The sequence below is a fragment of the Nesoenas mayeri genome (assembly GCF_963082525.1).
Source record: "Nesoenas mayeri genome assembly, chromosome: 11".
NCBI lineage: Eukaryota > Metazoa > Chordata > Aves > Columbiformes > Columbidae > Nesoenas > Nesoenas mayeri.
Window position 1 is genome coordinate 4,267,831 of NC_137563.1, and position 11,621 is coordinate 4,279,451.

Sequence of the window (11,621 nt, forward strand, 5' to 3'; positions counted from 1 at the left end):
CTAAAAGAACTAGGTAGTTCAAAAGGTAGTTTCAAAATAAACCAATTAATATTTTTAGATGAGGAAAGATTGTTCTCTTGCAAATGCTCAACTACATACATGTTTTTTTCTATGTCATTATTAAAGTATCTGGTGCGTGTATGTGTATATAGTGCTAATTCATTTATATTTCTCTCCATATATACATACATATATATGTATATTTATATGGCAAAATATGCCTCTTTTCATGGTCAGTTAAATTCACTGGTTATTTGCAAGACTATAATACATCTTGGGTGTTCTGACTAAATTAATGCTGCCAAAATTGTCAGGAAAAAGACCAGAAAAGCTGACGAACCTTAAACTTTTCCCCAAACAACTGTTCAGTTGTTTCTTTGGGATATAGAAGAGGCAGAAAGCCCAGGCAAGAGGAGCAGTAGGAAACCAGGGAGGAAGGACAGAACCTGCTGTCTGATGTGGATTTCACAAACTGTTGTGTTTAATCTTTTAGAGACCCTATAACAATGATCAATGCTAATTAGCATTTCAGGGGTTTTAAGAGGTTTTGCCCGTAAAGGAAAGAGGACTCATACTTTAACTCAGTGTTTTGCTTATTCACTAGATTCTTGCTTTCATTTTTCTTAGGGATTTAGGGTTTTTGAGAATTTTACAGGTAACATTTTCAGAAACTGCTAAATGCATTTTCTAAAGTGATTTTCTTAGACTAAGATCTCCAAAGGTATGTACAACCTATTTCTGAACAGTTTTAACTTGAACAAGCTCCAGAAACAGCTCTTCAATTTCTCAAGACCGATGTCACTTCTGCAAATTGGACTTAGGCTAACAGTTGGTTAGGTATTTTTAACTAGCATGCCATATAATTAAATAACTAAATATATGTATAAAAATAAATACTGCCATGTATAATTCTTATTCCCCTCCGTGGGTTTGTCAGACCCACTGGGACAGCACTGTGGTTTGTGGGCTCTTCTCCTAGCAACTCCTATCAACGTCAGAATTACTTACCCCTCACTAAGAGTTTACTATTTGTTGCTGGTGTGCATGTAGAATTCATATACCTGTATCTCTGGTTATTTGCATCAAGTCTACTTCAGTTTCTTGTCATCTTACAACCACTTTTAAAAACAGCTTTATGGTATTACTTACTGTACTTCTCTGCTGTAGTTGTTCATATTTGGAAAAAAAGGTGAAGATATGGTCCTGGCCCCAAGGAGACTATAATTAAAACAAGATCAGCATTATAGAAACATATACACTAGCAGGCCTGTAACTGGATGGTCTGTTTAGTTTTGCTTTGACGTACTGCATGAAGCAGCATTTAGCAGATGGTGGTAAATTACCTCTCTGAGCTTTTCATATAAACATACAGTAGAGATGCATGTGTATGAATTAATTTCGTCATTGTATGTGGGTATTAATGTCATCAAGTATTTTTTGATGTTTGGGCCTATTCTACTGCAAGCTGAGCTCTCCTTGCCAAAAAATACAGAAACTAAGTGACTCTGTTCTAGGAATGCTTTCTAGTGTAGTACTGATGACTCTGTTCTCTGGTATAAAAGACATTGTTTTGTACAAGACCAGCAAAACGTGTCTCCCTTGGTCTTTATGGCAAGCTGTCCCTCCTGTTATAGGTAACACTAACCTATGATGCAAATCATGTAGTTGGCAGTATTATGACTGCTCATATCCCTACTGAAACAGCACAGCAGACATCCAGCAAGGTGACAGGTATTTCCAGTTCTTCTCTTACCCAGGGGAATGCAGTATTGAGGATTAGATTCCCTTTTACAGCTTCCAGGACGAAGTCACGCAAGTCAGGGAAATAAGGTAGGTCAGGCAGAGACTGGAGGTGAGACCTGGGACAAAGCCTAACACAGAAGAGAAGAGAGGTGTAGCAGGCAAAATTACATAGAGGTTTCCTGATTTCCACTTGTATTTAATGTATTTTGCATTTCACATCTGTATTTTTATTTTTATTTATATTTTTGTATTTATATTTATATTATTATATTATTATATATTATATTATAATTTTTTATATTTATATTTATATTTATTTATATTTATTGCACAGATGTTATCAAAATCACCCTCTTACCTCTCAACTCCACCAAGTTTCCCAATGCTTGGATATTTCCTTCCATTGTTGTATGGAATTTCTTATTGTAATGTTCTCTGAGAGGTTTTTTTTCTTCCTCCCCTCCTCCCCTAAATGTTTTATGCTATTACCAAACCTGTACATGGCCTCCTCCTCTGATTAGCTGTCTGTGCCAAAACAATACTTCATGACAACCACTGAAAAGAAAAGCAGCCTCTGAAGATACTGATGTGATTAGGGTATGGGGCCAGGGACTTGTGCTGAGTGCTAGAAGAGCACTTTATAACCACGGATAGAAGACATGGCAGAGAGGTGATGGGATGTGATATGAAATATGAGTTGGGGAAACATGCAAGAGGCAGGAAGTGAAAAGGCAGATTTAAAGCTGGATTTTCATTTTCCAGTGTTACCAATGTGTAAGTTTACTAGGAGGATGATGCTTTTCCTTGCTGACTCTGAATTCTCTGTACCTCTTCCTTACTTTTAGTCTTCTGCTGCTAACACACATCTGTACAGTAAAATATGTGCATATGTGAGATCTCTCTTCCTCAAGCCTATGAAAATCTATATTAGCACAGCACTAAATCTGAACTAATGCACCCCATCCCTCAGCAAGGACTAATAGCTCAGGATCATCTTCATACTTAGAGCTTTTGAGCAGCCTGGAATGGAAGGCAGAGTTTTATCTTCCCCAAATGTACTTTGTAGAGCCATCTGTATTAGACCTAATTTGAAAGAAGCATTAAAAGCTTTCTTAATACATTGTTTTGCTTTTCACTGGTATATGTCAAAGTGCTTTGCAAGAGAGGCAAGCATCATTGTCCATATTTCCTTACATGCAACACTAGGACAAGCAAAATACAGCACCTGCCCTTAGCTGCCCAATGGTCAGGTCTCCACCACCCTGTCCACTAAACCCTCTTGTGTCTCTAACTGGCAGTTGCAGGATTCTTCAGATTCTGCACTACTATTAAATCCCACCGTTCTTTATATTCAATCCTGTGTTCATCAGTAAATGTCCAGAGTGGCCGAATTAGAAACACTGCAGTGCATTTTACACAGCCTAAGTTTTTTTTCTAGTTTAATACCTACAAAATCAAAGCAGAATTATGTCAATCTATTGTGAAAACAGGCAGAACTTTAATCTCTTAAATTGGAGTAAGTAATAACGGTGCTCCTGTAAAAGCATGCATCACTTATCACACATCAGATTTCCTATTGTTACACAGAAAGTGAAAGAGAAAGCTCCTAAAGCTGATTTCCTCTAAGTATGTTTTGCTTAAAAATTAATATTCTAGTTAAAAGAAGTTGGTTGCATGCAACACGCAACGCTCCGTGTTCTTCCCTCTACCTTTGTTGCTTATTTATTTTCCAAAAACATAATAAAACATTTAATGCCATCTCCTAGCCCAGAATTCAAGCCTGATTTAACTTGGTCAGCTTTTCTGGCATTGTATCAGGGACTCATTTGGATGTGAACACTTCAGGTTGTTTTACATATAGAGCGATAATAATTTAGAAAAATGTGGCGCCATCGTGTGGAGAAAACGACGAAGTGTAAAAAAAAGATTTTAAAAAGCTGGTTGCAGAGAAGTATCTGTGGTTTATATCACAAATTAGCTGAATTAAAAATACGTACGATATAAGAAGTTATGCCCGAATCTGTGGGTTAAAAACTGTATTAGGTAAGAGGAAAAACTGATGATTGAATCAGGAATTGTTTCTTTTCCAACAGCTTGGGAAGTCCTTTTCTATGAGCATAGTCTGATCAAAACTCTTAATCAGCGTCTAACTCAGGCATTATCTACTTCTGTGTTCATTTCTATACGTGTTTATGTCTTGTGTTTTCCTCTAGGACTTTACAGAACCTGGTTTTGTACAGGCTGCATTGCTCTTCTCCCACACAAACACACACACAAGCGCTCCAGTCCCTTCTGTCAGCCAGCCAGGGCTCTGCCCACACAGTTCTCATTCCTGCGGGAGCTCACACAGAGCTTTGTTTTAGCAATGGTTTTGGTTTAAGGCCTCTTCTTGTTCCTTACGTTTAACCAAGAGGAAAGAAACTCTGCAAGATTCTAAATAGCAGCTCCTAATACCAATAAATGTCCACGATGCTCAAATTAGAAGCACTGTAGCGCATTCACACAGCCTTAGTATTTCTGCTTTAATGCCTACAAAATCAAAGCAGAATGGTGTCAATCTATTGTGACAATGTGAGGAATTTTAATCTCTGTAAGGCGGAGTAATAACGGTGCTTCTATAAAAACGGCCATCAATTGCCACACCTCGAGTTTTGTATCTTTACATAGAAAGTGAAAGAAGAAGTTCCTAGAGGTCATTTTCTCTATAATAACAGATCAGTGAAGGTTTGCACATGAGGAGTGTGACTCAAAAACTGTCCTCGATGATACACTCCCCCAAAGCAAACCTGCCTGTCTCCCACTCTGAGACCCTGGATACCAAGTGCTAGTGAGCCTGGTCTGCAGGCTGCTGGTTTAATTCATGTTGAATAAAGGCAAGAGCTTTTAAAGCCTTGCCAGTGGGTTTGAAACAGATTGTCTGGGATAGAGCTTGAAGACGCAGCATGTTTGCATTAGTTCCTTCTGTGAAAGTTCAATGGTTTCGTTGTGCTAAAACTTGAAAAGTTTTATTTGACCTTTAGGAAGATTGAAGATCTTTGGAATCCTTTTCAAGAATGGAGCTTTATGGAGTGTTTTACTCAGAAATTCACTCACTGTGTGCAGAAAGAGCCCACTCTTGTGGTACAGCAAAAAATGGAATATGTACAGTTGTAGCTTTAAGAAATGGATCTAATGGAAGGTCGTACATCAAGAAGATTCTCTGTGGTGCTGTTTCAGCTTCCATATAAAGACAGGTAACTCTATCTGGTTTCCATATATTTGCATCTCATGCTTGGTTGGTTTGGGGGACTAAGAAAATGTGAGTTCCAGCTGAAATTTTTACCATTCTTGGGCCATTTTTTTTTCATGTGGATTTTTTGGTGTCTAATTAAGTATGAACATAGACTCCAATCTTTTTCTTATTCGATAAACTTACAGTGTCTCTTACTCTTTTTCTACTTTGGCATTTATTTTCATTTAAGTGTTTGGAGCTTAATGTTCTTTGACAATTTCACCTTGTCATAAATCTGAAGCCAATCTCAAAATAAAGAGATCCCACTTGTGATTTTTTTAATAGTTGGCAACTTTGTGCTACACAGAGTGTGGAACAAGCTCAACAAGCTCAGCTTCCTTTCAGATGAACTTTAAATGTCAAAGTATCCCATGATAGCTTGTGTGAGTTTGGGTTTCAGTGTTTTGGAAACTGTACACTTCTCCTTTTAAAAACTATGGCACTTGTTTGCAAGAATTGGTTAAATACACTCTGAAGGCCAATAAGGTAGTGAAAATATATTCAATTTCCTGAGTTCTGACATCTTTTGCCATCAGTGAATGTGAAAATGGGAAAATGAAACTTCCTGATTCAAGAATTTTTGATGTTGTGCATCATTCATCAAATTTTATTAGGTTTTGCCCACTGTATAACCTTAATGAGTTATGATGAGACTATGCAATATTATTAATGGTAGACTTTCATTTCCATTTTTAAAACAAACATCTCTAAAACTAAAATCTGAGCAGAAAAACCAAGAATCAGAATGTCATCAACCTCTGTAGGCTGTAGTTTGGGATTTTTATATTCTATGTTTCTTCACAACACCCTTTCTTTGCGATCCCACTGGGCTGAGGCTCAGGTCTATCAATCATCAAACCATTCTCAGGGCCGGGATTTCTTGTAACTATTACCCAGTAATTCTTATCTTCTTCAGCTTTATGAGAGTCCAGGTAAGTGTGACAAACTACTTCATATTCTTTTCCAAAATAAGACCTGCAAAGTCAAAGAAAAAGTGGATGGTCAGGGAGAACATACCCAAATTCAGCAAACCTGTGTTATTTTTAAGTTTTTCAAGGTTTTCTCATGTTTCTCTTGGCTCATTCAGAAATATCACCATGCACTCGCAAATATCAGACCCTTACAAGAAACATAATAGCCTGCTTTATGTCCTATGAATAATTTAGGAATTTGAAATTGAAGGGAAATGCCATCTTCCAAGTCTCAGAAGTAAAGCAGCCCCATCAGTACCAGGCTCTGATACACCCACTCAGCCCATACAAGCTGGTTACGTTCTTCCCATCACCAGCCCAATCACCATTTCCTTCTGACTGAGGAAAACGCTTAATAACTGTTTCAGCCTCAAACTTCCTGCGTATTAACCTGAATTGTTAGATTAACTTTAATTTGTTGAGAGATTGATTCATGTGGACATAAGCAATATACAGTTTTGTGCAGCACGTTTTTATTTAGTTCTCTTACTCCTTACACTTCTTAGTATGCCATTTTTTTCTTAAAAAAAAACAAAACAAAAATCAGGTGTATTTGCTTAGGATATTCAAAGGGAGAACCACTAAGAAGCTAGAGAAGGCTGGAAGAATGATATGATATATGAGATATGATATACGAATTTAAAAAGACTGAGCTGATTGTCTGCAGCATCACAGTGGCACATATTTCAGCCCAGAATTAAAATAAGGGAAAAGAGAACGTGCATTCTACATTCATTTCCATTTCCTCAGTGAATTCCTAAAGCAACTATCTTGCTTCTTACAGTAATTCTTGATGTTGGCACATCATTATGTACATCCCTGCCAACTACAAATTATTCCTACCTTGTCCAAAAGTTCCTTGGAATGGCTAAGCTCCGATTAGTATGGCAATGAGTAATAATGATTTTAGAGTTTGCCTGGAAAAAAAAAAAGGGAGGAGGGGAGAAGACACTTGACATTTTTTACACAAATTTTAACTATTCTTACTCAAATTAAATGCTTTTATTTACTGCTTAGTGTAAGCCCGCATTGCACTATGTCACTCTGAGACTGCTGTACATTGATAGTGAGATATTTTACACCCCATCGGTTCTCAACACAACTGTCTTAACAGTTCAGAGCAGCCAAATGCTCAGTCCTCAGGTCAGACACGTTCTCCTGTCCAATACATTCCATTCCACTCACTTGTGCTGGACACTTAAATATAAAGGTCAAGCAAGAAGAAGAGAGTTATTCCAGTGGCCTGTGCCATCAGGATTATTCCAATTACAATTGATATTTGCCATATGAGAGATCCAGATGGTTTGGGGACACAGCCTAGAAATGGACCTTTATCTTTGACCAATATGCAATTTTTTGTGTACAACAGAATAAATTTTTAGTCACTCCCATTTACCAGTACTGTGAATAACAAATGTTTTCTTTGACAATTACATAATTTTGTCTGTGTTTGCTACTGAGCTGATTCATGTAAATGGGTTGCAGTTCAAGGCTGTAGAGGAGCAGTTGTATTTGTGATATTTTGCTATACACCCAGAACTTCAGGAAGTCTAGTAGTGATGTGGAACAGGAAAATACTGCATCTGCTTGATGTATTTACAAAAGGTTAAAATCCACATGTGGAGAAGCATCGGTTTATTCAGATGCCTTGTTTTTTGTGTTTGTGGGGTTTTTTTATATATACTTTTTATATTTAATGTACAGAGGTTCCTCATTAATCACAGCCCCTAATATTGGAAATGGAATTTAGTGGTCAGAAGTCCTAAAAAGCAGATTCCAAATACTACATTGTCACAACATAATTTCGGCCTTTAAAAAAATTCTGATGAGAAAAACTGATCAAGTCAACCTCAAAGTGAACACCAGAACCTGATAGTTGTATATGCAGAGTCCCTGGTTAAAGATACCATTCCGTCACTCTCCCCCTTCCTAAAGTTACAGGTCAGAACTTACATAAGGATGTAAATATGTGAATAAAATGAATACAGCTTTTTTTCTAATTACTCTATGTACTGTTTCAATTAGAACTGTAGAAAATGTTAGGAAGATGAATTTCTTACAGGAACTGGAAATCCTTCAGATTCAAGACGCAGCTGGGGATCCAAGAAGGCAGCTTGCCAGCAAGTCAAATAGGAACGCTCACTTGTCAAAAATACTTGCTGAAGGTAAGATTTTTTAGCAAATCTTATAAAAGATTTATGGTCACTTGCTAGATATAGCTGTAAATAAAAAATATATATTAAGGATTGTATAGAGATAAATGAAACAAGATATGTAATTTTAAAAAATAGCTTTCAACACAAAGTATTTTCACTCAGCTCCTGAAAAATCATTCTGCCAAGCTAAAGCTACACATACAAAACCCATAACACGGGTTCAATATTGTTGATAAACTTATTAAGTAGCTTTTCAAAGAAAATGCAAAAAAGTCCCTCTAATAATGAATTCTTTCATGATTCACAAGCTAATTTTAATTTCCAGCACACCTGATCGCAGGCAAGTTGCATAAACATTCTAAATAGCTATTTCTTGTCTTGATCTACGTGTGTTTGAGGATCTGTTCTGTAAAGCTAAGATGTTGAACTACTGTACAGCTTTATATATATAGTAACTAAATGCACAGTATCAGTATATGCTGCCACTGCTATTTGCAACTTGATTGCCTTACCATTGGGTCAGGAAACCCTCCTGTTGTCCCAAGACCAAACATTTGCCCAAATCTAACTGGTTCATCCACTGCACTTCCATCAACACTGTTAAAATTGTAGAGAGGAAGAAAGAGACATTCAAATAATCATCTTTACTATTATTTTTTGTTTGATTGTTTTGGTCTATGGTTAAGTTTTGTGGCAACACTTTTTATTGGGTTTACCTTTAAAAATAGGTTAAATAATTGAAAAAGACATTTCATACTTGACTTACTGGTTGAAGTATTTAACAGAATAGAAACAGACTATATCATTTACTTTTTATGACATATCCATTAACATGCAGGGTGGAAAGATAAAATACAATGAAAAATCAATCGGAATTCAGCACTGAGGGCCTCTTTAAAATATACTTAATACAAGCATTTGAAAAATCAAAGACTAAAGGCAGAACAGTGTGTGTGTGTATTTGTCTGTAATTTAACATTAGCTGCTAATAATAGATGTAACTGATGTTCAAGAATTTGGTTCATTACATCAACATACACGTTGGTATATCTCTATTTCCAGAATTATTGTATGATGTATTTTATATTAAAGAATCACTAAACTAAGTGCTAGGCTTTCTAAGTATATTCAGCTTAAAAAAACTACATAGCTGATGAACTTAGTCTGTTAATGAGGGATTTGCTAGTGTTCAGTGCCAGCCACTCTAAGATCAGACAGAAGCTAAGCAAAATTATTTGATTCCAGTTCTAGAAGGCCTATGACTATGCTCTTGGCATCAAAATTCTTCCTTCGGTCTAACTCAAAATGTTTTGTTCAATCAGGATTACATGGGTTAGTTTGTACTCTTATGCACTATGATTATAATAAAATACATGCACTCAAGCAGAATCTTGCTGAGCAGGACCCTGCTTTTCTGTTTCTTCTCCCACGAACAACTGGAATTAAATATATCTTTGAGAGAGAGAATGTGTTCTTTGGTTAGGTTTTTGGGGTTTTTTTTAGGACAACAGAAACACTGTCCACTTCATGTACAACAAAAGCATTGACACAAATCTCTGCTTCAGAGACCTTATCTGCAGGAGAACAAATAATAAAACTAAGCACTTTTGGGACATATTTTGTATTCTACAGCTGAAATATGACCCTATTAAAAAGAGCTGCAGAGTTTACCAAATGATATAGTGAACTCAATTCTGTTTTCACACCAGCTTTAAGCTGATTTAAACTTCCTTGGAATTATTCACAGTAATACGCAGAGCAGAATCAAGCTTGATGCATGACCCAAATTAAAGACTTAAGTAATTTGTATATTAGCAAACTTGAGTGCATATTTATCAAAACAAGATACTGAAAGCTAACATAATAATGGAAAGCAACTCAGAATAAAGGACCAAACCTTAAAATACAAAAAGTATTTCGACCCACAGGGTCTGCACTCTCGGCTGCGCTAACTCCACAAGGGGCTCGGAGTGATTCAAATGAATATATGGATATTTCATCCAGATTAATTGCCAAAGTCAGACTGCCGCCCGCTCCAGCGGAATTCTCCACCGAGGATTTGCCAGCGGGGTTCAAAAGCATCACCGTGTCTCCAAAATGAACAAATCCATCCTTAGATACCGACAGCTCTATCTAAACAAAAACATACAGATATTTTTACAGAATTATCTGAACCTAGTATCACAAGTATTTTAGCATTTAAAATACTAACCCATAGCATTCTTGATGCGTAAAGAGCACTAATAACCACTATGCCAGTTTGTGGAGTCATAAACAAAAGCTTCTTTAAAAATTACCTTCTTTAAAATATTATCTTGGAGCTTCTTTATTTTCTGTATTAGAAGTTCTCCTCGTTCTCTTTTTTGTATAAAATCCCTCAGGCGCTCCTGCTCGCAAAGAAAGCGGGGGGGCAGACACGTTATTCCGCACTCACACCCTCAGGTTTTAACCGAATTTAAACAATTACAGGAGAAACAGCGTGAGGTGCAGAGGGGAAGGGAGGAAGGGAGGGACCCGTTTCCAGCGCTACCTCCTCCAAACTCGCGTCCTCGCTCCAGTTGCCTATCAGCACCCCGGGCCTGTACACGGACATGGTGGCGCCCCGGCTGCTCCGCGTCCGCCGTCGCCATGGCGAACGCTCTAGCTCGCGATTGGGCACTAGAGAGGCCGAGCCCGCCAATGAGCGGCCGCGAGGGGAGGGAGGGGGCGGGCTCTTTCTGCCCAGCGGCGGCACCAGCCGAGCCCAAAAATGCGATAAATGTGAGAAGCGGCTCAGACGAACCTCTGAGTTCATGCCCAGCGGGGTGGGGTTAGTGCAAATGGGAGACAGAAGCGAGCCTCTCAGTCTGTGCCCTCTTAGGAGAACCTGCCGGATCACGATCACAGAATCACAGAATATCAGGGGTTGGAAGGGACCTGGAAAGCTCATCCAGTGCAATCCCTCCATGGAGCAGGAACACCCAGATGAGGTTACACAGGAAGGTGTCCAGGCAGGTTGGAATGTCTGCAGAGAAGGAGACTCCACAACCCCCCTGGGCAGCCTGGGCCAGGGTCTGTTGCCCTCACTGTTAAGAAGTTTCTTCTCAAATTTAAGTGGAACCTCTTGTGCTCCAGTTTGAACCCATTACCTCTTGTCCTACCATTGGTTGTCACACAGAAGAGCCTGGCTCCATCCTCCTGACACTCACCCTTTAGATATCTGTAAACATTAATGAGGTCACCTCTCAGTCTCCTCTTCTCCAAGCTCAAGAGACCCAGGGAAAGGCCTCTGCAAGTGAAAAACAAACAAGCAAACAAAAAAAAAAACAAATAAACAAACAAAAAAACCACAAACAAACAAACAAAATGAAACAAAACACCCTTGTGAGGGGCCCAAAGCAGCTCTTCATCTCCTCACGCCAGTCCGAGAGGTTGCTGATCCCCTGGCTTAATGCTCACATGTGTTTGGATGTCGTTGTATATACAAGTACTTCTGTTCCT

The 11,621-nt window shown here is 38.1% G+C and overlaps 1 protein-coding gene across 1 annotated transcript; it reads right to left on the reverse strand.

The window, feature by feature from the left end:
- Positions 1 to 5,802: 5,802 nt before the first annotated feature.
- On the reverse strand, positions 5,803 to 10,734 carry CFAP161 (cilia and flagella associated protein 161; the record flags this gene model as incomplete). Its single annotated transcript, XM_080351378.1, has 7 exons — positions 5,803 to 5,989; positions 6,829 to 6,902; positions 8,046 to 8,204; positions 8,654 to 8,738; positions 10,039 to 10,274; positions 10,439 to 10,528; positions 10,672 to 10,734. The coding sequence occupies 7 exons, from the start codon at positions 10,732 to 10,734 to the stop codon at positions 5,803 to 5,805; spliced, it is 894 nt and encodes a 297-aa protein (XP_080207504.1).
- Positions 10,735 to 11,621: the final 887 nt, after the last annotated feature.